Source organism: Macrobrachium rosenbergii, chromosome 55 (assembly GCF_040412425.1).
Source record: "Macrobrachium rosenbergii isolate ZJJX-2024 chromosome 55, ASM4041242v1, whole genome shotgun sequence".
In the NCBI taxonomy this organism is placed as follows: Eukaryota; Metazoa; Arthropoda; class Malacostraca; order Decapoda; family Palaemonidae; genus Macrobrachium; species Macrobrachium rosenbergii.
The window spans coordinates 43,472,768-43,500,267 of record NC_089795.1 but is presented as its reverse complement, the minus strand read 5'-3'; the positions used below and the strand labels follow the sequence as shown (position 1 = coordinate 43,500,267).

General features: G+C 36.3%; 1 protein-coding gene across 1 annotated transcript in view; it reads right to left on the bottom strand.

Annotated features, from left to right (window-relative positions):
* Window positions 1-2,448: 2,448 nt before the first annotated feature.
* LOC136835799 (uncharacterized) overlaps window positions 2,449-27,500 on the bottom strand; it is a 76,308-nt gene continuing 51,256 nt past the window's right edge. Inside the window, exons 6-7 of the mRNA XM_067099653.1 lie at window positions 2,974-3,036; window positions 2,449-2,701 (exon numbers count right to left, since the gene is read on the bottom strand). Of these exons, the coding sequence (XP_066955754.1) occupies window positions 2,449-2,701; window positions 2,974-3,036 (316 nt within the window). The remainder of the gene's footprint in view (window positions 2,702-2,973; window positions 3,037-27,500) is intronic.

Genomic DNA, 27,500 nt, shown 5'->3' with positions numbered 1-27,500 from the left:
AAGTCATACTTGAGTAATAACAATTTATTCTCTTAAACTTTCACATTTGACTGCAACTTTCCTAAAGGGAAGTCATGCTTGATTAATATTAATTTATCCTCTTAAACTTTTACCTAATTTTGCAACTTTCCTAAAGAGAAGTCATACGTGGTTAATATTAATTTATCCTCTTAAACTTCTACCTTCTTTTGCAATTCAGAAAGGGAAGTCATGCTTACTGAATATCAATTTATCCTCTTAAACTTTTACCTTCTTTTGCAACTCTCATATAGGGAAATCATACTTGATTAATATTAATTTACCTTCTTAAACTTTTACATTTGCTTGCAACTTTCCTAAAGGGAAGTCATACTTGAATAATATTAATTTATCCTGTTAAATTTTTACCTTTTGCAACTGTCATAAAGGGAAGTCATGCGTGCTTAATGTTAATTTATCCTCTTAAACTTCTACCTTCTTTTGCAACTTTCATAGAGGGAACTCATATTTGCTTAATATCAATTTATCTTTCTTAACCTTTTCCCTTAGTATTGTTGATACTGGTTGATTTATTTGATGCTTAAAAGTGGCACAACTACAAGTGCTGCATGATGATAAAAAAACTAACGAGGTACGCCCTACTAAGTTTCAATTCTGTCTTCTGCAAATAATGGCCTAGTGTGTGATGATGCTTCGGTAATTTCCACAAACAGCGTAACACCCTGTAATGACTGACCTTAAACTACGGTGACTGCAAAGTTTTTGGGTCGAGTTGTCCTGCGTGAGTGGTTTTGCTTTACTATAAACACTTTATCGTTTATTGATTCCTTTTTAGGAGATATGCATTCATCTATAGGTTTATTGTTATTTATTATATGTGTTCCGTTTGATTCCTGAGAAGAAGGCATATATGGAGACTTGGACCTTAAGTGACTAAGAGAGAAAGATTATAGGACAGAAAACAATGGACAGAATCCATTTCAAGTCTAACCTTGTAGAAAGAAGAGATGACGTATAAACGTTAACGGTGACAGTGAAGATTATAGTGATGATGATGATAACCTATCTTTACCTGTTATTTGTTTTGTATTTGTGCACACATGAGTAAAACAATTTAGCGATACGGGTGCCGGTACTTTTCCGAGTGATACCGTGCAATGGAAGCTGATTAATTTCTGAGAAAATCTCTTCGTTAGAGATGTGGAAAGGCATAAACAAAAAAATAACTATTATCCGTCACTAGTTGTTATAATGAAATAGGATATCCGTCATTCAGAGTGCTCTTTTTTATGAAATTGTGTTTATTGATGATTGAATGTACTCTTAATTACTCCATAATTAGCACTTGATGCTGCATGCAGATTCCAGCTTCCCCCCCGCATGTAGCTTAATTAATAAACTTTTATGTAATGAATTATTAATGAGTAAATTTTAGAATTAGTGTCCATTTGTATCAGCGAGTTTTATTGTGTGACTTTTTCGGCACTTGGATTTTTTAATGTATTGAAGTCCCTTTAGTTTTGGTCTTTTGTAATATATATACATATGCATCTATGTATATATGTATATATATATTTATAGTTTATGTATATATATTTATATTTATGTATATATATATATATATATATATATATATATATATATATATATATATATATATATATATATATAGAGAGAGAGAGAGAGAGAGAGAGAGAGAGAGAGAGAGAGAGAGAGAGAGCCATTTTATAAATGTGGTTGCATTTATATTTATTTATATAAATTAAGTGTAGGTTAGTGACAGTATGTGTGCGTGTGCGTGTGTGTGTGTGTGTGTGTGTGTGTATGTATATATATTAATGTGTGTGTGCAGAGAGATAGAGAGAGAGTAAAAGAGAGAGAGAGAGAATTTGTATATAAAAGAAAGAGCAGAAGGGTGAAAGCAAAAACACACAAATATCCCCCCGCATCCCTTTTTAGCAAGTAAATTTGACTTATGAAATCTGTCCCTCTCTCTCTCTATCCCTTGCGAGTCCATGTGTGTATGTGTACGTGCGTTGGCTTTTCATCTGCGAATGCATAATACAGCCTCTGACCTGAGGCTGATAGTTAATTGGCTTTCGAGGAAAGTGCACGCGGAAGAGGGGGCTTGGGAGGAGGGAGGGGATATGGGGTGGGTAGGTTAGGAGTAGGACCAGGGTCCCTGGGGCGGATGGGTTAAGGCCCTCTATTGATGTAAGATGGCCAGTCTATTGACTTAGGTCGAAACGGTGAACCTCCTCCTCAGTGGCCTATCACCGATTCCTCATCGCACGCTCAACTTCACCCATTCCAGCAGATGAAATGTAACTTGGCGGACCCCCCCCCCACCATCCACTTGAGTCAACCATTACAGGGGTAGAAATTCTGCTGGTTCTGCTTCTGCCACTGCTTCTGATGCTGCTGCTGGAGGAGTCGAATCTGCTGGGGTTCCTTGGGGGGTTTTAAGGGTCAGATCTGGCGGTTTTGGTATCGCGGTGTGATTTGGTAGGAAGAGGTGGTGGTCCCTTCGGTAGCAGGGTGACCCTTCCCCTCTCCCCCTTCCCCCCTTAGGTTGATGATGGTGAGGGGTGTGGGGTTGTGGCCATTGCAGAAGTGAGGGTTGTTTTTGTTGTTGTTGTCGATGTTGTCAGATTTATGTGGCCTTATGCCAGCTTCTGCTATTGGTATTGGCGGTGTTGCCAAGAGCAACTGTAGAATGGAGCTGTATGTAACATTTATTATGATAGTGTTAATTAACTAACTGTTAAGTGACTTCTAACGGTCATGTTCAGCAAACCGAACTAAAAACTTTGAAAGCGTCGTGTTTTGTAATTATATGTAATTGGTTGTAATGATCGTCGTAGGTAAATTAATAGTAGTGATTAATTGAGCACTATCAAAAGTTTCTGTTATGCACCGGACTGGAAGATGTCATGTAAATGATTAACAAAGTGGGTTTGGCATTTATGCTCAAAGTGTTTACTCTCCATTTACAAAGTTAGTGTCGTTAGGTTAAGCTGACAATGGACCAGCACGGTCTCTTGCTCCAAAATGAACCTGGATAGTGAAAAAAGAAAGATTAGGAATGGCAATTAAGATATCGCTGTAGAAGACATATTTGTCATCACGCGGCAGTTTATTTTAGGTCAAACAAAAAAAAATGAGAAAAAAATAATAAAGGCAATAATCCTTCGGTTCCCCTTTTGGTGTGCAACGCCAACTTGGAGATGTTGAAGAGTACACTTTTTTCCCCTCAAATCTGAAACTCAGCAATTATTTTTACAAAATGAATGCATTGTTGGAGATTAGTTTATGGTCACTATAACTGGCGTCTCATCATCATTGGAGAATAGACTGTAGAATACATTTGTCTCCACGTGACAGTTCATTCTAGATAAAAAAAAATCTAAAAAAAAAAAATAAAGGAAGCAATTTCTCTGTTCCCCTTTTGATATGCAATTCAACTCAGAGTGTTGAGGACTTTTTTTCTTTTTCCTCCAGGTCTGGGCTGGTTGAGATCTAAGTCAATAAGGGAATGCTCGAATTAAGTTAGAACGGAACCGCGAAACCTACGAGATTCAAATTACAGCCGGTGGAGATTTGCATCGCAAAGGGGCGTTATTGCGTGATGATGCTTTTGCCGGTTTGAACCGTCTCCGTCTGTGTGTCTGTGTGTCTGTCTGTCTGTGTGTCTGTGTGTCTGTCTGTCTGTCTGTCTGTTTGTCTGTCTGTCTGTGAGTGGCACAGTTCAAGAAGGTTGTCGCTTTCGTCTGCAGTCTGTATGTTTGAGTGCAATTACTCCTTCTTCTTCTTCTTCTTCTTCTTCTTCTTCTTCTTCTTCTTCTTCTTCTTCTTCTTCTTCTTCTTCTTCTTCTTCTAATATATTAGCCTTAGTTTTTCTGACTCATTTCTCTGTTGTATATATATATATGCTAATATTTTATTGGTATTCTTTTTGCATGTATTTATTACTTTGTGAAATTGATGTGCATTTCCTTGTACTCCTGTTGAATGTGTTTTTGATGATGATGATGATGATGATTTTATTATTATTATTATTATTATTATTATTATTATTATTATTATTATTATTATTATTATTATTATTATTATTATTAATGCCATACAAAGTGCAATTGTCCTGACAAATGCAGGAAACAGAGCGACCCTTCTTGAGTAATTTTTTAAAGTAAATTAGTATAGCAGTTCAAAATTCTAAGGCTCCTTCCCTTTGCCAGCTATTCCAGCAAAGGAAACCACAACCCAGAAAACTATATAAATAAATAAATGAATTGATAAATAAATAATAACAGTAAGGGAGAAACAAATCCACCGTTATTTGTATGGGTACAAATAAATTTAAAAATAATTGTAAACAGAGAGCTTTCTGTTGATACTAATTTTTAAGTATATTTATACCCACACATAACTGAGGAAGTGTCTCCATTTCAAGGCTGATGCTATTAGGTATTTTTTAAATAATAATAATAATGTAATAATGTTTCCAGAGAGGAAGACCAAAGTAATTCTCCAGAGGATCTATGATGAAGAAAGTTGGTGAGTGAGATCAACGAGCAAAGAGGTGAGGTAATGACCACAGCTGTTACCCAATATTGTATATTATTTTGTAGAGGTGCCGAGCAGTGATATGTCTCTATTTCTCTTGTAGGATTAGGGCCGGCGTCTGAAATATATAGCCTTCCGTTTGTTCTTTTCTCTCCTTGTTTTTTATTTATTTATTTATTTGTTTGCGTTCTTGTTTTGTGGTCTCAGATGTTTGTTGTTACCTACTTGAACAGAGTTGAAAGAGATTGTGTACCCGTATTTATCCGTCTGTTTGCCTGTTAAGGAGGTAACTCAAAATGTTATTGCTGGATTTTTACGTAAATTATACGAGAGAATCAGCTGTGAACAGAAGAAGGATAGATTAGACTTTGAGATGGGTCCGAATTCTGGTTAGGGATTTTTGTTTGCCTTTTTAGATCAGTTTTATAAGTAAATCTATTTCTTAGATCAGTTAGTTTTATAAGTAAGTCTATTTCCTAGATCAGTTGATTTTATAATTTTATAAGTAAATCTATTTCTTAGATCAGTTAGTTTTATAAGTAAACCTATTTCTGAAATCAGTTAGTTTTTTACGGAAGTCTATTTCCTAGATCAGTTAGTTTTATAAGTAAATGTATTTCTGATATCAGTAAGTTTTATAAGTAAATCTATTTCTGATATCAGTTAGTTTTATAAGTAAGTCTGTTTCTTAGATCAGTTAGTTTTATAAGTAAGTCTGTTTCTGATATCAGTAAGTTTTATAAGTAAATCTATTTCTGATATCAGTTAGTTTTATAAGTAAATCTATTTCTTAGATGAGGTAGTTTTGTAAGTAAATCTATTTCTGACATCAGTTACTTTTATAAGTAGATATATTTCTGAGATCAGTTAGTTTTGTAAGTAAATGTATTTCTTAGATCAGTTAGTTTTGTAAGTAAATCTGTTTCTTAGATCATTTAGTTTTGTAAGTAAACCTATTTCTGATATCAGATAGTTTTATAAGTAAATCTATTTCTTAGATCAGTTAGTTTTATAAGTAAATATATGTCTGATATCAGTCAGTTTCATAAGTAAATCTATTTCTTAGATCAGTTAGTTTTGTAAGTAAATCTATTTCTTAGATCATTTTGTTTTATGATTAAATATATTTGTAGCATCGTCTATTTGAGATGAGAGAATGAACTTTGAACAGAGGAAGAATAGATTAGATTTTGAGACGGATCCGAACTCTGGTTAAGGATTTTTTTTCCTTTGGTCAGTTAGTTTCATAAGTAAATCTGTTTCTAGCAGCGTCTGTTTGAGATGGACAATGAACTTTGAGCAGAGGAAAAACAGATTACTGTAGATTTTGAAATGGGTCCGAATTCAGGTTAAGGATTTTTTTCTTTTTAGGTAAGTTAGTTTTATAAGTAAATCTATTTCTAGCATCGTCTTATTTGAGAATAGATTTTCTAATGTTGTTACTCTTTGATGCAGCGGTAACATACAGTGGCTGTGGGTTACTTTCATGCCAGAGGAATAGAATTCTCACGCCCGTTTGGATAACTTTCATAGCCGTAGCATTGTACTGGCTTATTTGATTCGAGACTTTTCGCGAGAACTTCTTCGGGGGGAAAAGTAGGACCCCGCTCACTTCCAGGTCTTGAGAGTTGTAATGTTTTCAAGACTGTCATGATCAGTGAGACTTTTGTATCCGTACTTTTATTTATTTGTTAATTTTTGTTGAACGGATTAAAAAAAATTAAACAGCGAAATTCCTTAAAATTGATAGGCGATTAGTTTTAAAAGAAGAAGAAAAGTCCCCTGAATTGCGATTGACGTAGAACAATATTTTCCAAAAGTGGTAGTGCGTTTTTTAATGTACGGTGGCGGTTTTGTGACGACGGCAGCTTTTCATTGCACGTAGCCTCCAGCTCTCTCATCTCAAGTCCAATTACACTTCCTCAAGGATGGTTTTCAGAATCAATTAGGCTATTGTTATGTAATTGTTCGTGACATTCTTTCTCTCCCTCGCTCTCTCTCCTTATGTCTGTGTGTATTATGGTTAAAGTAATATTTTCTTACGTAAGAAAAATTTCATCTCTCTCTCTCTCTCTCTCTCTCTCTCTCTCTCTCATGTTTGTGGAGTCTCACTCACATAGGAACTGTTTTCTTACTTTTACGTAATTCGACAATGCTATGTTATGGCACGACTGGCTGCGGTATGAATTCAAATTGATATATCGTCGGAACTATTCTATTCTCCAATTGCAAGTTCATTTGCCTTTGTATCGTTTTTTTTTCATTAGAGTTTATGGAACCAGTTATTGTGCTTCTTAATCAGAACTTAAAAGAAAACTACTTATTATTTACACGGCTTTTTTTTTCTAAATATCAGTTTCTTATTCTTACAATGTGAGACATATTCGAACTGTTTTGCCTTAGTCGGTTTTTACGACCTTTAAAGAAAAAAGTTTATTCTTACAAGGCTTTTTGAAAAAAAATATCAGTTTCCTATTCATAGTATGTGAGGTGTTTTTTCGACCTTTTTTCCGTGGTCGGTTTTGCGACCTTTAAAGGAAAAAAGTTTATTCTGACTTTCCTAAATAAGTTCGAGATGTCTTGATTGTGTCGTTTTTATAACATAAGAAAAACAGGTATCTCAAAATGGCTTTGACTTTGCAATATTTTATTTTGTGACTGGTGGAATCTCTGATATTTTGTGTTTTTATGCTCTAAATGTCAAGTGTAACGTGGCTTGGTGTATTCGTTGTCTTGTTTAGATTATGATAATCATCTGGTAGCTTTGTCAGATATTTTTTCTGTGAATGTTATAATTACTAGAGACTTCAACAGAATCTTCCTACATAAATTTCTCTCCTCAGAATATTTTAATTTCCTCTTTAAATTTTTACTTAAAGAAACATTGATAGAAAGATACGGCAGAGACTTCTTAAAATATTTATAGTTTTTTATAGTAACCAGCGACACCATAAAATATTTATAGGTATTTTATAGTAACCAGAGACACCAGAAAATATTTATAGTTTTTCATAGTAACCAAAGACACCAGAAAATATTTATAATTTTTTTTATAGCAACCAGAGATTCCAGTAATTTAACCGATGTCGTTTTATTTAATTTTCGAGATAGGAGAAAAGATGTCGAAAAAGAGATTAATAGGAATCCAATAACTGAATAATTTAATGTATTTTTTTTCTAGCAATTAAATAGCATGAATTATTTATGGTGGCCGTGGATGTTTTATTACAGGGTAAAATGTCAGACGTATATTTACTTGTGTTGTTGGTCAATTATTTTATTTCGGAAGGGAATGGATTGTGGAGCAGTTTAGGAATAAAAAAATTTTTTGGTTAAATTCTAATTTGTCATTAATTTAATTTCAGACTGGGAATTTACCGTGGGAACCGTCTGATAATTCACCCAAGAGGGCAGAATATTTCTTCTGTTGTGCCAATGTGTCTGTTTTTTTTTTTTTTTTTTTTTTTTTTTTTTTTTTTTTTTTTTTTTCGATAGTCAGTTTCATTGCTTCTGTGGTAGTAATTGAAGCCATCTAGTTTCGAAGAGATATGCTCAGTACGTTTTTAAGAATCATCATCATCATCATCATCATCATCATCATCATCATCGTATCCACCTCCGGAATAATAGATACAATTCAGTTTGATAATTTTTTAAAAATAAGGTGCTTATTTTAGAGATAATACTTTAATTCCCGTGCGTTATATTTGTGTTTGAAATCCTGTTTTTTTTATTAATTTTTTTAAGTGCTTCTATTTTCGTAATGACATTCTTTGTGAAAGGGAACGACTCGAATCCTCTTGTTTCAAGCTGATTACCTGAGCTCCTCTTTGTGGCAGCAGGCTATGTGTGTGTGTGTGTGTGTGTCTGTCTGTCCCCTTTTCCCCCTACATCCATTTTGGCCTTTTATGTCCACCAACTCGGTCTTTGCAATCTCTCCACCCTTCCTTCATTGAGATTGGACGCCCATAGATTTCTTGGGTGGCGTTGACTTTCTGGACGAAAAGGCGATTTGGGTCCGTCTTTATGACCTGATGTCGAACTTAAATGTTGAGAGTGTGTTTTTTTTTTAATGTAGACAAATAGGGAACGTGAATGTCGAATGATTTTTTTATTGCCGACTAACAAGGAACGTAAATGTTGAAAGTTTTTTTGTAATGTGGACAGAGAGGGGACGTAAATGAGTTTGTTTTTAATGTGGATAAAGAGGAAGGGAGGATGCTGAATGTTTTTTCGTTATTGTGGACAAATAGGGAAAGTGAATGTTTAATGATTTTTTATGGAACATAAAAGATTTATTCCAATGTGGATAGAGAGGGAGCGAGAATGTTGAATGTTTTTTTTTTTTTATTGTGGGCAAATAGGGACGTGAATATTGAATTATTTTTAATGTAGACAAATAGCAAACGTGAGTGGTGAATGTTTTTTAATGTGGAAAAATACATAATGTATAAGGTGAGAATTTTGCGTTATGGATGTATGTCAAACGTAAGTGTAGAGCTTTTATCTTTTTACTTTGGGTGAATAAAGATCGTAGGTGTTGAAAATGTGTTAAGATGTGGGCGAATGTAGAACATTTTTTTCATACGTGTTGGAATCTTCTTTTGATATGGACAAACGTCAGGATCAATTGAAATTTTTTTCAATATGAACAAATATCGAGTTCAGTGATTTAAAACCTTTCTTTAAATCCATACTTAATGGGACTGAATACAGACCGTAAATTCAGAAAGTATTTTTTTTATGTATACGAATGTATTGAATATATTATGGCCTGCGGATGCTGCGTATGTATTGAACACCGAAACCAGCAAATCACGCATTTTTTTTCCTTAGCGTAGGATGAACTTGTTCGCTGTTAATCACATGTGCAAGGTGGAAATAGATTCGTTTGTGAATTGATTCGTCCACTCGTTCAGAATGGACTGAACTCTGCTTTTAGAGTGAATTCATTCCCACAGAACTCGTTTCTTGGAGTGAATTCTACTGAAATTTGCTTTTGGAGCGCATTCCCCTGAACTCTGCTTTTGGAGTGAATTCATTTCCTCTGAACTCGTTTTTCGGAGTGAATTAATTTCCCTGAACCTTTTTTGGGTTGGATTCACTTCTGAACTCTGTTTTCGGAGTGAATCCCTTTCCCTGAACTCTTCTTTTTGGGTTGAGTTCACTGCCCCTGGACTCTGTTCTTGGAGTGAATTCCTTTCCCTGAACTCTTGTTTTTGTGTTGAATTCACTTCCCCTGCAGTCTGTTTTTGGAGTAAATTCCTTTCCATGAACTCTTGGTTTTGGGTTGAATTCACATCCCCTGGACTCTATTTTTGGATTGAATTCCTTTCCCTGAACGCTTGTTTTTGGGTTGAATTCACTTCGCCTGAACTCTGTTTTTGGAGTGAATTCCTTTCCTTGAACTCTTGTTTTTGGTTTGAATTCACTGCTCCTGAACTCTGTTTATAGAGTGAATTCCTTTCCCTGAACTCTTGTTTTTGGGTTAAATGCACTTCCCGGAACTCTGTTTTTGGAGTAAATTCCTTTTCATGAGCTCTTGGTTTTGGGTTGAATTCACTTCTAAATTCTGTTTTTGGAGTTAATTCCTTTCCCTGACCTCTTGCTTTTGGGTTGAATTCACTTCGCCTGAACTCTGTTTTTGGAGTGAATTAATTTCTACTAAATGAGTGAATTAATTTGAGTGAATTAATTCTGTGAATTCTGTTTTTGGAGTCAATTGATCTCCTTTGAACTCTGTATTTGGAGTGAATTCATTTCCCTTTTTGGTGGTTCCTTTTAGAGTTGCGCTTTTGAAAGGTATCGACCGATTTATCCCTAAAGGAGTTTCTTGTTGCACTTCCCGACTCTCCCCTCTCCTTTATGTGACCCCTCCCTCCTTGTAACCCACTCCCTCTTTGTGACCCCTCCTCCTTTTCTCTCCGGCGGTCAGTACTGGGAAAGAGAGAGTTCCTTTGAGCTCTTTGGAAAGCAATTTGTATATTGCTACATTCACCTGGCTGCCAGCGTCATTATCTTTGCTAATTAAAACGTCATTAGCCTTTTGTCAGGAAAAAATGTATGGCTATAAAACATTTTTCCCGTACGGAGACAAATGGTTATTATCGTTACCATTCTCAGTGTCGATTAAATTGTCAACTTTTTTTCGCCAGGGAAACGCTTGGTCATAAATTATGTATCCCGTACGTGTGCTTATTTAATCATTTTTAGTGACAAATGGTTATCATTATGGCTGTCGCAGCTGATTGAGGTGTCTTTATTCCATGGGATAAAAATTTGATTTGGCTCTACTTGATCGTAAATGATGATTATTATCATCTTCATTTGGTTGTCAATATCACTCTAGATTCCGATTGAAGTGTAAGTCATCTTTCCTTAAAAATACAGGCTGAACGTTCCTTCACGGTTTATGGAATTCATTGCTTATATGACTATATCGTTTTGTAGTTATCAGTGTCAGTTTAGTCACACCGGGACGTCATTTTCTTTACACTGAAATTTTCGTGATAAAGTGTGATAGTAACAATGGTGCATCTGTGTGGTCATTATTAATGATTGCCATCAACATTTTTAAACAAATCCTACTGTATAAGTTTTTACAAATTAGGAACGTTCATTTGGGAAGTACCCAGCGTACTCGAAGCTTGGCAAATTTTTGTGAACCCATACGGTAGTTATTATTATTATTATTATTATTATTATTATTATTATTATTATTATTATTATTATTATTATTATTATTATTATTATTATTATTTCTTCCTTTTCTAAGGATAGGAGAGGAGCATTGATCCTGGAGGGAAAATCTTAAGTTAATTGCACAATTAATGTTTTTTTTCGAAAGTCGATGGGGAAAAGTTGCTTGTGATTCATTGAGAGTGTTCTTTCATCTGCATTGAGATGATGAGAGCTTCATTTCTCAATGTGAAAAGATTTGAGTGATTTTTGTTACAGTGATATAAACAAACTTTCATAATATTGTCACATGCATTATATATACACATATATATACATATATATTTTTATATATTTATATTTTATATATATATATATATATATATATATATATATATATATATATATATATATAGAGAGAGAGAGAGAGAGAGAGAGATATATATATATAGAGAGAGAGAGAGAGAGAGAGAGAGTACATGTTGCGTTAGTGCAATAGTCAGTAAAATTCATCATTTCTATTAATGTATTATAAGTCTTGCTCTAAGCAAAATTGTTATTCCAATATTCCTCATGGATGAAAATTATATTTTTAAAATATCATTTTTTATTTTTTTATTTAAGATAATGCTTAATTCACCTGGAAAGAGAGAGTTGATGATTATATTTTTAAAGGACGTTACTTCTATTTAAAGAAAAACTTTCGATATGAGATAATGCAATTCATTCTGGAAATAGAGAGAGAGAGAGAGAGAGAGAGAGAGAGATTTGCGGACATCTATCTTCCCGAAAGAACTTTGTTGGGGATATATATCTCAAACAGACACCTTTTCTGTCTCGTAAATTAAGGAGGAGCTTTGGTGTGGGCACCTTACCCAGTACCCGTAAAGGGGGCGGTGGTCAGAGAGGTGGGGGAGGAGGTGTTTATTTCGGCAGCCCTTTTGCCGACGGCGCGCCGCTCGTAACCGCACTGTAACTTCGTCGTAACAAAGTCGTAACTCGCCAAATTTGGTTGATAGTCGCAACTATGGAGATATCCAGGAAGTTTTTTTTTTTTTTTTTTAGCCCCTTCAACTTTTGTTGGGTGCTGCAATGTCAACGCCTTGTAAAAGACAAATTGAGACTGACGGTATTACAGTGTTTATTTTGGTGCCATGCCAAGCGGGAAGGGGGTTGGGGCGGGGCGAAGGATGATGGTGATGTCATTGTCGTGTGATTGTGACATCTAGCTCTCGTATGTTTTTCATATATTTTTCATATATATTTTTAATAATTTTTTTATATATTTTTCCCGTTTATTGAGAGATGTCAATCCTACTTGTAATCATGTCTATACGTAATCTGTTTTAGAACAACTGATGGACACACGTCTTGTTCCGAAACGTAAAAGACTACATGCAGATCTTCGTTCTTGTCAATCAAAACCCCACTTACGAATCCTTAACAGTAGTAATCCTGATTCAACTTTCGAAAAAGACTATCAATTTTTTTTTACATAGATAAAAAGATTCGTATTTATATATTGTGAGTCGTTTTGATTCCACTTAACTCTGGAACGCTGTGCTCTCCTCTCTGTTTCCAGCAACTGTTTGGATATGTGAGGTCACAGCGCTCGTTTCAGTTTTTCGTTTTGGGTTACGATAGGCCAGGATAAGGCTGAGGAGGAGATGATGATGCTCTCTCTCTCTCTCTCTCTCTCTCTCTCTCTCTCGTGCGTGGACGTTGGAAGGGCAGTTTATGCTTATGATTCTGAGAGAGAGAGAGAGAGAGAGAGAGAGAGAGAGAGAGAGAGAGAGAGAGAGAGAGAGAGAGAAGCATCTCAAACTCATCCGAGTCTCATCGGCCTTGTCCCCATCTCGTAACCATTTTCGTCTTTCCCTTTTTGATGGGAGTGGTGTGTGACGTCTGTCGTGAAGCTTCCTCCAGATTGTGTGCGGTGCTTCGCCTATATAAAAAAAAAAAAAAGTGTCCTTGTCTACTCTGCTTTCTTTATTTCTTTGTTTTTATTCCTTCACGGCAATTGGAACTTCAAAAATTCAACCGCAGATGCAATGCGTTACTACCCTAATATAATTCTCTTTGTATTTTAACAATTTACTTACATTTTTATCTATTTATTTATTAATATGTTCATTTATTTTTTCTTTTTGAATAAGTGATCTCATCTTTCTGTATTTCCATTTACCTTCTGTTGCTTCTTTCTAATGAACGCCGTATTCTTTGGAAACTTGAATTTCGAGTTAGTGGCCCCTGCGGGCTTGTTCCATATGAATAGGGCTTATCCTCTGAATGATAATAATAATGATAATAATAGTTCATTCTTATTGGTATTTTTCTGTGTTAGAGTTATGAAAATGTGGAATAGTAAAAACACGAATTGTCTTTCATTTTTTTTTTATTGTATTTTAGGTCCTTGTGTTCCCTCGTTTTTCCGGGCTTTTATGAACGAGGTTATTTATAACTTTGTTTTCCGTAATCTCTCGGGTCTGAATTATGAATAACTGGGACTCGAGAGATTAATGAAAAATGATAAAAAGATGAAATATACACCTTCCAGTATTTTGATGTTATAAAATTCGGAACTATATATATATATATATATATATATATATATATATATATATATATATATATATATATATATATATATATATATATATATATATTTTGTATATATTGTATATATATATAATATATATATAGATATTATATATATAATATATATATATATTATATATATAATATATATATATATATATATATATATGTGTGTGTGTATATACAGTATATGTATTAACTTTATCGCATACACAGTTGTTCTGTGCATTAGTAGAATTACTAACAGGACCTCATTCAAACTGGGTGGCATTCTAATCCATTAGATACCATCCAGTTTGAATGAGGTCCTGTCAGTAAATATATAATATATATATATATATATATATATATATATATATATATATATATATATATATATACATACACTTTTGTGCAATTACTATACAGTTTTAAGGTTACACTGAATGTACCTTGAAATTTTATAATAGTTGCACGAGTATTTGTTGCCTAGTTTTTCATTTTCTCCTTTTTTGAACACACACACAACACACACACACACACACACACACATATATATATATATATATATATATATATATATATATATATATATATATATTGTATATACATGTAAAGATGCGTTTTGCATCGAAATCCTTAAGTCCAAAGTTTGGATCTAGTCATTGGTGGGGCACATTACACAGACCCACTGCCCCCGCCCCCCCAAAAAAATAAACTACCGCTAAATTAAATTCATTGGAGGACTGCCGTTATAATACATTTATTGAGATATTTCTTTTTTTTCTGACCCCTGGTACGTCCCAAACGATTTCATCTACAAACGGAAAAATAAGGAAAAAAAAGGCGTTTTATTCATCTAACCGTACTTTAGGAGTGTGGAATGGGCTTTTAACGTGTAAGACATATAGACTTTGGACACAAAGTCTTTGTAACGAAACGACTTTTGAATATATATATATATATATATATATATATATATATATATATATATATATATATATATGTATGTATATATATATGTGTGTGTGTGTGTGTGTGTGCGCGCATCCGTATCCATACCCATAGAGGATTCGGTAATACGGAAGGTTCAGAAGAAGAGGTTCTTTATTTCCTTGAAGATGGAGGCAGACGAGCCTCTGAAATCTTGGAACCTTCCTTATTATTGTGGTCCTTCAGAAGGTAGTAATTATATATATACATATATATATATATATATATATATATATATATATATATATATATATATATTATGTTTGTGTATGTATGTGTCAGATTTCATGTATGATTAATATAAATATAAAACATATTTCCTATTAGATATCAGCTGCTGATGAACGAGATACGCGGCGAACGGGGACAACTTCTGATAATTTGAAATTTGAATATCAATTACATCTATCGTAATTATTACGGACGTAATTTGAAATGAGGGACGTCATGTTTGTTCACCTTTTTTTCCGTTTTCAAGAATATTGCGTCGAACAATTACTGACGTGTTTTGGAGACCATCAGAGGAGTATTGATTGATTCGTTACATTTTTGTTTTGGTGTTTGATATATGTAGATATATATAATTTATATATATATATGTATATATATATGTATATATATATGTATACATTATATATTGTGATGGTCGTATAAATTGTGGTATGGGCTTGATGTAGTGTAGAATTTTTTTAATATTTCCATTTTGTAACTATTATTTTTACTTATGTTTTTATTCTAGTTATACTTTTTTTATATTTCACTTTTGTGGCATTACCATTTTTACTTGGTTTTTGTACTAGTTCCGTTATTATTTTTGTTTCTTATTATTTCAAGTCGTTGTGTAATATTTACATCTATTATCTTCTACTGCGATATATTTAAGTATCACAGATAATTAGCTGCGGAATTCTCTACGCTCCATTTGTTTCCCAGGGTCGTGACCTGTACATTTTGTTTTTAAAGAATGAGTCTGCTTCATCTTTTGGGTTTAGACCCCCTTCTCATGAATCACATTTTTCTTTTGATTGCCATTCCTGTCGGAGTCTGTATCAAATAATTGAAAAATGAACATGATATGATTGGCAGATGCAAAAAAAAAAAAAAAATAATAATAAAAAAAATGCGCCGAAGTTTCTTCGGTGCTATCTAGTTTTCTGTACAGACTATAATGCTGTACGAAACTCTCAGCCGTGGCCCGGTGGTGGCCTGTCCTATAGCGTTGCCGGACTCACGATCATTTCAAAATATAAACTTAAATAAAATAAAAATTACTGAGACTAGAGTACTGCAATTTGGTAAGTTTGATGACTGGAGTGTGGATGATCAACATACCAATTTGAAGTCTTCCAGCCTCAGTAGTTTTTAAAATCTGAGGGCGGACAGAAAAAGTGCGGACGGACGGAAAAATAGCCATCTCAGCAGTTTTCTTTTACAGAAAACTGAAAAATGTAAATAAGATCATCAGTGTGCTAAATGGCCTCATAACATCGACAGAAAAAATGAGAGAGAGAGAGAGAGAGAGAGAGAGAGAGAGAGAGAGAGAGAGAGAGAGGATGTTGCATTGGGTTTCGTCTTATTCCCAATAACCCTCTCTCGCTTTCTCTCAGAGAGAGAGAGAGAGAGAGAGAGAGAGAGAGAGAGAGAGAGAGAGAGAGAGAGAGGGAAAAAATTAAGAGAGATAGATGTTACACTGGGTTTTGCCCCTCTCTCTCTCTCTCTCTCTCTCTCTCTCTCTCTCTTCCCCTAAAAAAAATGGTCCTTGATTTAAATTCAACGTTTTTTGTTCGTTTGTTTGATTCCCGTAGTGACGCATTGCAGTCGAGATTTCCCTTAGCACATCGTTCAGCCAAGTCGGTTTTTATTAGTCCCGACTCATGTGTCGAATTGGGAGAAACTACACAGAGAGAGAGAGAGAGAGAGAGAGAGAGAGAGAGAGAGAGAGAGTGAGAGAGAGAGAGTTTTCAAAGAACTTATAAAGTGGTACCAGAGGAATGCGGAAAGGAGCAACCAGTGTACAAGAAAAACGGAGAAACCACATACACACACACACACACACACACACACACACAGAGAGAGAGAGAGAGAGAGATTTTCTTCCGTAGAACGCTGAGAAAACTTCCAGGAGAATGCGGAAAGTAGTAACCAGTGTACAAGAAAGAACCGGGAGAAACAGAGAGAGAGAGAGAGAGAGAGAGAGAGAGAGAGAGAGAGAGAGAGAGAGAGAGTAATTATTATGAAAAAATCGAACGCTTCGAAGCAACGGCAGATGTATCGCTCGTGTATGAGTTGGTCCTGGTATAGACAAACGGCTGCGTGTTCAGGTTGGTTCAGATGCCAGAGAGAGGAAAAGTGACGGAGGTGTGTGCGCGTTCGTTCGTTCGTTAGTTTCCTGGCGCACGTGTGTGTGTGTTTGATTTTTACAGGTGATGAGTGTTCGGCACATGGTGTACCCAAGGGAAGTGTTGTTTTGTTTTCATTTGTGGGTATGTATTTCCGCCTGTTTGTATTATTTTTTTTTTCTTGTATCTGAATGTCTGTCTGTTATCAGGGTTATTTTTAATGATAACTTTTAATTTATGCTAGCCTTATTTTTTTGACTTTCTGACCGTTTATTGACTATTTGACTGTAATTGCTAGAAGCCTGACAGTGAATATTCCATTGTTTTCACATGAAAGGCTTCCCATGGATTTAAAAAAAACAAAACATTTATTAAACTTCCTGACATTTTTCATTAAGTTTGGTGGTAGTTCGAGAGTCCACCTTTCATATTTTGTTTGACACCCCCCTCCTCCCCCCCACCTCTTTTTCCTTTTTTTTTCTCTCTCGCTAGCACGATTTTTTTTTGAAGCTTGCAAAAGAATTGTCACGGAGTTTTGCATTAATGTAGGCCATGGGACATAGCCAAATCCATCTGATCTAGATCCTGTTATAGTGAAAAATTCATCCGTACACTTTTTTTTTATATAGATTCTTTTTACTTGATCTAGAATCCACTCGATTCAACTGCTGTCACGCATGTTCGTGAAGTTGTCGGCACGCAGACACAACCTCTGTGATTCAAGAATACTGTGTTCGTTTGATGCCACCTTATTAGAATAGAGTGCTATGGCGGGTATTCTTTATTGAAAAAGCAGTAACGCTCTCTCTCTCTCTCTCTCTCTCTCTCTCTCTCTCTCTCTCTCTCTCTCTCTCTCTCTCTCTCTCTCTCTATATATATATATATATATATATATATATATATATATATATACTCGTATATGTATATATTTGAATGTGCTTTGATTTGTTTCTTTCCAGAAATTTATTTCGTCTTCTTTCCTCAAAAAGTTCTGGTTTTTACCTTTCCTTATGTGCACTTGATTTTAATAAGGTAATTGGTTGTCCATAAGAATGACAGGGAGAACGAACTTTGTTTTATGAACGGTGGTTTGGTCAGGTGGAGAGAATGGAGGACGGTAAGGTGGTAGAAAGCGTAATTAGTTGATAAGTTTAGAAATGAAGGGCCAGTGCATAGTGCAGTTGACGAGCTGTTGATGAGTTTTTTTTTTTTCTATTTTTCGAGGACACTTATGAAAGCTTTCTGAATACATGATGTTCAGCTTTCATTCAGCAGATGAATAACGAACCTGTTTACGACTTACTTTTTCTCTTAGGGGAAGCAGGTTAATTAATATGAGTGGATATATGTGCGTATTTGTGTAAGTATGTGCGTCATCCATATTTGCATAAGTAGAAAGATGAACTCGCTTCTGATAACGCCATGTCGTGGAACGAATGATGACAGTGAACATTATAGCAAGATAAGGGAGGGTTTCCATATATGAAGGTCATTTTAGCGTTCATGCATGATTTCCGATTCCACAGTATTAATCGAATGATGTCTGGAGAAAATCCACTGCTTGGGCGGAGGTTATGCATTCACCCTGTCTTGTCTCTTTGTGTGTCTGACAGGCTTATTTGTGTGCAAGGTGCCTCTAAAAAAAAAAAAAAAAATAGATAAATAAAAGGTTTCTGATGGGTTTCAATGAAATTTCGCGAAAGGGTGGGGGCTATGGGCTAAAGGAGAATTGATTAGATTTTGGAATAAATCCGAATGCCGATAGGAAGCCAGGATTTTTTTTTTATTTATATTTGCGTTGACATAGTTATGTGGTTTGTGAGTGTTTTGAGTTTCTTTTTATAGTGTTATTATCTACAGGTGCAATGTTCTTTTGGTTTGCCTTTGTTATCAAGTGCTGGTGAGATTTTTATCTTGTTATCACTTAGGTAGTGTTTGTAAAGTGTTTGTAAATTAGCGAAGTGTCTGTAAATAAGTGCTATTTTGTTCATTTTTTCACACTTGAAATTCTGGTTGTTTGTGGAAGCCATTATTGTAGGTTCCACACGGATGTTTCCGTATTTTGAATGATAAATAATATTTATAATCTTATTTAAGTTTTTCCAGTCTTATTAACTTAATATATATATATATATATATATATATATATACATATATATATATATATGTATATATATATATATATATATATATAATATAATTTATTTATTAATCTTTTACCTTTTACCAGTCACTCCTGCCATGTCAGAGTCCCATACAGGCAAAGAGACGTGACGCAAACATTCAATTCGATTTCACAGTCAGTTACATCCAGTTTCCTGCGTATCTCAAGTGAAACTTCTTTTATTTACTTCGGTCGTACGTCACTTCCGCCCGTGTGTGTGTGTGTGTGTGTGTGTGTGTGTGTGTGTGTGTGTGTGTGTGTGTGTCGTCGCCTGCCGCCACCAGCTAAGGTTTAGGGAAGTTGTTCGATTGTAATACCGGACTTTCTTTGTCTTGTTTGTTTGTTATCTTCGTGTTTTACTTATTCCTTTCTTGTGTTGTTAGTCTTTTACTTATTCCTCTTTTTTTTTGGGTGGGAGAGAAAGTGGGGAAGTTATGAAAAGAAAAGGAGGAAATGAAAGACTGAAAAAATATTTGTGTGGAAGCATCGGCGCTTTTGTGTTTCACGCAAGCAACACCAACCGTTTATTGCTGGCCCTTGATGGGCACCGAACGGGCCCTTTCAGCTTCAGCTCGATGCAAATTGAATTATGGTAGCGATACTGGGCCTGGGGGGCGCCAGGGGGAGGAGAAGGAGGAGCTGGGGTGGGTGGGGGGAAGGTTGCTGGGTTTGGGTTATGGGGAAGATGAGTGGGAGGGGGAGTGCCTGCAATTCCTCCTCCTCCTCCCCCTACCCCTCCTCCTCATTGCCTCCCACCTCTCTCTCTCTCTCTCTCTCTCTCTCTCTCCTCAGTCAAGTATCACTCGCTTTTAACTAGCTTTCCCTTCCTCTCATCCCCTTCCCCAGTTCTTCATATACCCCTCCTTCAGTCACCCCCCTCCCCCATCCTTCCTCCCACCCCATCCTCCGCTCACCTCGGTAACATTGCGTTAATTAATTTCATCCTGCCCCTATCATATAGGGAGGCACGGCATTCACATGGCCTTCGCCAGAAAGAAGAAAGACTTTGTGCAGATATTAGCTTATATATATATATATATATATATATATATATATATATATATATATATATATATATATATATATATATATAATAATAATAATAAGTGTTTTTGTGTCTTGTTTATGTGTGTGTGTGTGTGTGTGTGTGTGTGCGTATGCGCACTGTACTCTGTGCACGGAGGTGAGAATTGCAAGTTCCTTTGGAAGAGGTAAAGCTTCCAGATATTTAAAAATGTACGTCATTATGTACTTAGGTATAATTTGTGAAAGGTATAAATTGTGAACGTGTTTAGTATCATTATAATTGAGAGTTATCTCTTTAGGTTTGGCAGAATTATATCGGTTGTTCCCATGTATTGGGGTACAGACAGGTAGTCTGAGTCTGCTTCTCCGAAAGCTTTTGGAGGTAGGTTAATAATTGTTCCATTCAGACTACTGTGGCTGCGATTATTCCGGATTCTCACACAACGCTTCAGATGATGTCTGTCCATACAGATGTGCCCCTGCATTGGATGACCCGCTCTCCTGATTAGACGGATCATTGGGAAACCCTTTTTCGTCCTCTTCCGCGGAATTTTAGTTATTTTAATGAATACAATATGAGTACTGAAAAATCTTGGGAAATGACAGAAATCTAATGATGGAAATCATTTCTTTATTCATTAAGTATTTTTGGGAACGTCAGTATCTCAAGACTTGGTTGATTTAACTACAGATTCGCTCATTTCCTTGTTAAAGTTCTATGTATTGATAGATTTAGTTATAGATTCACTCATTTCCATGTTAAAGTTTTATTTATTTGGTAGATTTAGCTACAGATTCGCTCATTTCCCTGTTAAAGGTTTATTTATTTGGTAGAAATATTCAACTTCAGAGTCACTCATTTCCATGTTAAAGTTTTACGTATTTGGTAGATTCAGCTACACATTCGCTCATTTCCGTGTTAAAGTTTTATGTATCCAGTAGATTTAGCCATAGATTCACTCATTTCCATGATAAGATTTATTTATTTACCTACAGATTCTCTCATTTCCATGGTGAAGTTTTATGAATCAATAATTTCTTTCCGTTGAAGAATGTTCGCACATGCTCGCACCGTTATCACTAAGATTAGTAACCCCTTGGTATTAGGGTAAAGTCACCCATTTCATGGCATTTGGCACAAGTGTCGTCGGTCTCGTGCGCGGGACGTCTTTTCTGGAGTGCCACCGTCCCCTTTAATATCGCGCGAGCGATCAGGTTTTGATTGGAATACCGGTACGCAACGCGTCCACAAGCCCCTGCTGACAAGGCCAGTGAGATATTCCATCTGACCGGCAGTGAATCGGAATGTATAATAGCATCGGATTGATCGTTCATTCGCCGATATGAATGGATACAGTAGCCTTCAGGAAATGTATAATGTATAGATGGTGAATATTCACTGCCGAATGCATAATGTATCGCCAGGCTTATATACATCGCTCGCTGATTGGAATGGATTTTTTTTTCGTTGTAGTTGTTTGCTCTTGTCGTTGTCGTCGTTGTTGGTAGTGCAGTGGAAGGGCCTTGTTTCAGACTCAGCCGCTTATGTAATGGTGTTGTTGATTGCGGAGGATTTGTTGCACTTTATTCGCTGAATTTTGATGATTGGCGATATCGGCACGCTGTGATTGCGTCATCTTGCCCTTGACACTGGTCTCATTTGCAAAGTTATTTGCCTCTCCGTTCCCCGTGAGATTTGTTGGGGATTCCCCATGAATTTTGTTGGGGATTCATTTCCCCAGGAGATCTGTTGGGGATCCTTTCTTCAGGAGTTTTGTTGGGGATTCCCTTCCCCTGGAGATTTGTTGAGGATTCCTTTCCCCAGTTTTGTTGGGGATTCCTCTCTCCAGGAGTTTTGTTGGGGATTCCTTTCCATAGATTTGTTATGGATTCATTTCCCTGGAGATTTGTTGGGATTCCCATGGAATTTTGTTTGGGATTCCCTTCCCCAGGATTTTTGTTGGAGATTCCTCTCTTCAGGAGATTTGTTGGGGATTCCTTTCCCGAGGAACTATGTTGGAATTCCCTTCCCCCAGGAGATTGGCTGGGGATTCCTTTCCCGAGGAGCTATGTTGAAATTCCCTGGAATTCCCTTCCCCCAGGAGATTTTTCGGGGATGTCTTCCCAGGAGATTTGCTGGGGATTCCTTTCCCGTGGAGCTATGTTGGAATTCCCTTCCCCCAGGAGATTTTTCGGGGATATCTTCCCCAGGAGATTTATTGGGGATTCCTTTCCCCGGAAGATTTGTTGGGGATTGTGCAAACGCCATGACAGTGATGATTGTAATTTCTGTTATTTTTTGGGGGGCGAGAGATATTGTAAGGACTCTCTCTCTCTCTCTCTCTCTCTCTCTCTCTCTCTCTCTCTCTCTCTCTCTGCCGCCCGCGGCTTTGTATATCCCTTTCATAGCATCCTCGTCCTTTCTCTCTTCTCACCCCCTGCTCCCTGCGCTGTCTCTCCCTCTCTTCTTCTCCTTCCTTCATTTACATATAATTGAGAGCCAAATTCCAGTTTCACCAACGTGCTTAGACCTATCTATCCCTGCCTCCTCCTTTCTCCGTTGCCCTCAAGGCCTTGATTGGTGGTTAATGTGGCGCAGAGGCGGGGCACAACATGGGAGGACAATTTCTTAGGGAGAAGGGAAGAAGGGGGAAAAGGAGTGATGAAAGGAGGAGAAAGGAACACCCTAAATACAAGCTGAAAGATTTGGGGTGCAAGAAAGGGGAGAAGGAACAGCTTAAAAAAAAAAAAAAAAAAAAAAAAATTGAAGGTTTGATGTGCAAGAAAGGGGAGAAGGAACAACGAAGAAGAAACTTGAAGGTTGAAAGTGCAAGAAAGAGGGTGAAGGAACAAATTATAAGAAAAAGAGATATGAGGGGCAAGAAATAGGGAGAAGGACCAGCTAAGAAAAGACTGAAAGATATGAGATTCAAAAAAGGAGAAAGGAACAGCTAAGAAAAAACTGAAAAGATATGAGGTGCAAGAAAGAGGAAGGAGGAACAACAAAGAAAAATTGAGAGTTATAAGGGACAAGAAAGAAGAGAAGGAACAACGAAGAAAAAAATGAAAGATATGAGGTGCAAGAAAGAGGAAGGAGGAACAACAAAGAAAAATTGGGAGTTATAAGGGACAAGAAAGAAGAGAAGGAACAACGAAGAAAAAAATGAAAGATATGAGGTGCAAGAAAGAGGAAGGAGGAACAACAAAGAAAAATTGAGAGTTATAAGGGACAAGAAAGAAGAGAAGGAACAACGAAGAAAAAAATGAAAGATATGAGGTGCAAGAAAGAGGGAGATGGAACAACTTAGAAAATACTGAAAGATATTAGGTGCAGAATTGAGGGAGAAGGAACAATTTAGAAAATACTGAGATATAAAAGGTGCAAGAAATCTTAATGACGCATCGCTCATGAAATAAATGGAAATATAAGTACAATGAATAATTAATGAAATACTGCGCCGTCACTCATTCCTGATTTCAGAAACTTCGATACTTTTCATTCAATGTTTTCTCATTCCTTGGTCGTTCGTCATTTGTTTATAAAACAGTATTTGTTGCTTGGGGTTTGGTGGAATCTTTGAATCTGTCCATGGAAGGTAGAGATTATCTTCTTTTACGAAACAAGGGACGAATGTCAGTTGTTTCTGAAAACAAAGTAGAATTTCGGTTCTTTCTTGAAACAAGGTAAAACTTACGATGGTTCTATCCATGCCTGCTCATTCTTAAAACATGGTCAACTTAACACATTACCATCTTTGTCGGATTTCTTAAAACAAGGTAGAATTTTGGATGTTTCTGAAAAGAGCTAGAATTTCTAGTTTCCAATGCCCGCGGGAAATGGTCTTACATGTTTGCAGGAAAAAAAATGTAAAAAAGTTGAGCATGATTAGTGACTTTACGCTGGTCTTAGTTACTTGTATGAGGGGTCGAATTTTTAAAAGTTCAGCATGTGTGATGAGCCTACTTGTATGCCCTGGAAAATGAGGGTCATAAAGCGTTATAGGTCGGAGGAATAATTGGTATTTTGCTGTTATGTAATTAAGAATTAATTGTCACTGTGCTGTTATGCAATAAAGCATTGTTTATCTTTGATTACGGTGATCTCTTTAATGTTGGCTCGAGACGTATTATTTTTTTTTCTTGCAGTTGCTTTCAGCCGTTGTATCCTTTATCTGTCTCATATATTCTGCCAATGTGCAATTTAGGGAAAAGTGAATAGTCAGTCTAAGGTTATATGATGTCAATTATCATTGTATGTTAATTGTCTGTAAATTATCAAGCACTGAATGGTATGATGGGGGGGGGGTTAAAGTGTTATTTTTCAATATTTGAGGAAGAGGCAATCAAATTAACTACGATTGTACAAATGAATTTATCATGTAATAGAACTACCATAGCCGCGTCCTATTTGTAAAAAAAAAATGGTAATAGAAATAAAAGTTGCAATGAACCGGGGTTTTAATTTGATGGCAAATGATTAATTTCGTAGTTGTTTGGGCCCAGGTTCTGCTGCATTATAAGCGCCGACTCATTTGCAATAAGTATTAAAAGCTTTGTCGTGTTTTGGCCGGTGATAAACACATAATAGATTCCCGGTTATCTCCGGGGGTTGATTGCACACTTCGTTTGGCTTTGTTCGCACTTTGTTTGCATCATGAACTCTCTCTCTCTCTCTCTCTCTCTCTCTCTCTCTCTCTCTCTCTCTCTCTCTCTCTCTCTACACTTCGTTTGGCTTTGTTGTCACTTTATTATTTGCATCACGAGTCTCTCTCTCTCTCTCCTCGTACACTTCGTTTGGCTTTGTTTGCATCACGTGCTCTCTCTCTCTCTCTCTCTCTCTCTCTCTCTCTCTCTCTCTCTCTCTCTCTCTCTCTCTCTCTCTCTCTCTCCGTACACTCGTTTGGCTTTATTAGTACTTTGTTTGCATCATGTGCTCTCTCTCTCTCTCTCTCTCTCTCTCTCTCTCTCTCTCTCTCTCTCTCTCTCTCTCTCTCTCTTGGCGTTTTGTTTGCACTTGATTTGACTTTGTTCCCCAGCATTTGCCTCTCTCTCTCTCTCTCTCTCTCTCTCTCTCTCTCTCTCTCTCTCTCTCTCTCTCATGGCAGAAGCATAGCATTGCCATACCTTTTTATTAGTTTGCGAAACTTGAGTTTTTATTTAGTGCTAATAGCATTCAGGGTCGTTTTTCGCTAATGGATGGGTTCCAGGGATCAGTGTTATTGCTCTGTGATACCATTATATTGGTGCGATGTGGAATTGGAACAGATTTAATCTGTAATGTCAGATTTCTTTATAACGTTACACAGTTGAATCATGTTGTGGTATTTATATTCTCTCTCTCTCTCTCTCTCTCTTAGTGGATATTTAAAGTTTGTTTTTATAAAGAGAGGCCGGAGGAATAGATCACTGATCCAGACTTGTGGGAAATGATAGATCATCTAGGAAGAAATAGCCTTGCTTTCGGAAATAAGAAAAGATAGTAGAAATCAAACAGAAGAGAAGACATTCACAAGTTTAGCTGTGGAAAGGAGGGTACCAAACCTGTGTGCAAAACTGGGCAGTTTCCAGACATCGTGAAGGTCCATCGACGGGGAACTGAAAATGCAGTAATTCTGGGATTTTTTTTTATACTTTATTGATATTTTAAGCCACGTGCAATGCGTCACTTTAGTAGCCGTATTTGCAAAACGTTCCCTTATGTCTGGATATACCAGATCGTTTTCCTTACTTTCTTCGTGCTTATGTTTATAATGAAATACCCAGTTTTGCCAATGCATCAGTGGTTTTTGTTTTTTTCCACGACAGCACTTCGTTAAATATATCCCGTGGCTGTTCAAGCACTAGCAAATATAGATGATGAACTTCCATTTACCCCAGAAATACTGTGAAACGGAAACCTGGAATGTCACTAAGTAAAACCTTTTCAAGTCCTAAATTTAAGCGCTGGTATGTTGTGATCATGCCCTTTCAACTAGAGACTTACATCGTGGAAATAATAATTTGCTGATAAAAGCCGGAATACACAAATTAAAATACAAGTATGTGTTTCTGACCATTCAATTCTGCATTCTACTATGTGTTTCCCGATGATTGACTGGTATCCGTAGACTGGTGTTACAGCAAAGATGGTCATGGTCTCCTGTTGTGGGTAGACATGGAGTTGCTTAGGGAGGGGAGGATATTATTATTATTATTATTATTATTATTATTACGATCTAGGAGCCTGTGAGCGACATTACTGATAATTAGAAAATACTCATAGTATCATGAGTCATAAATGGAGAAACAAATCCAAAGTTATGTATGGGTACAGATATATTCTGTTTAGTTTTATTTTTAAATATATTTGTACCCATACATAATTTTGGATTTGTATCTCCATTATTGATAATATTATGGTTGGCATCACAGTGGCCAGGCTAGATTGCGAGTGCCCACCATCAAAGGGGAAATTGTATTTTATCAGGGTACGGCTCAACCCCCGGCTGTATTTATTTCAGCGAACTCCCATCTTTCGACGAATGGACCACTCCTTTCTCAGAAGTCCCCTGCTGGTCACTCTCCCCCAGCCTCCCGAATGAAGGTCCTTTTCGTTTATGGATTCTGCTGGTCTGTGAAAGCAATGGCCGTGGATTTGGCTGTGCTCAAAGAGGCATGTAATTGAGCTCTTGATGAATATGTATTGAAATGCACAGATTAAAGGGTTTTGCAGCAGCAGTGCTCTCTCTCTCTCTCTCTCTCTCTCTCTCTCTCTCTCTCTCTCTCTCTCTCTCTCTCTCTCTCTCTCTCAAGACGAATCATGCGGACTTTGAAGAAAGTTTATTAAAATTTCCAGTGAGATATGTCTTTCGAAGCAGCAAGAAGTTGCTTATGCTCCCATGGGAGAACTGTGCTAATTTAACCAATCTAGCAGTAATTATAAAATAATAGTAACCGATTCAGCGTGATGCTCAAATTGATATAAAGTACAAGGAATTTGTGGACTATTTTTCAAATGGTAATGGCGGTGGTAATTTCTTTTGTAAGGTATTTTTAGTTGGTTAGATTGCTAATTCTCAACTGAGCAAGAATATTATAGTGGCTTTATAGTAAGAAGATTAAAGAGAAATTGTCAACTGGAGTGCCGTAACGGCTGACCTATGGACCTTCTGGTATAAATACCGCTTTTCTGTAACTTT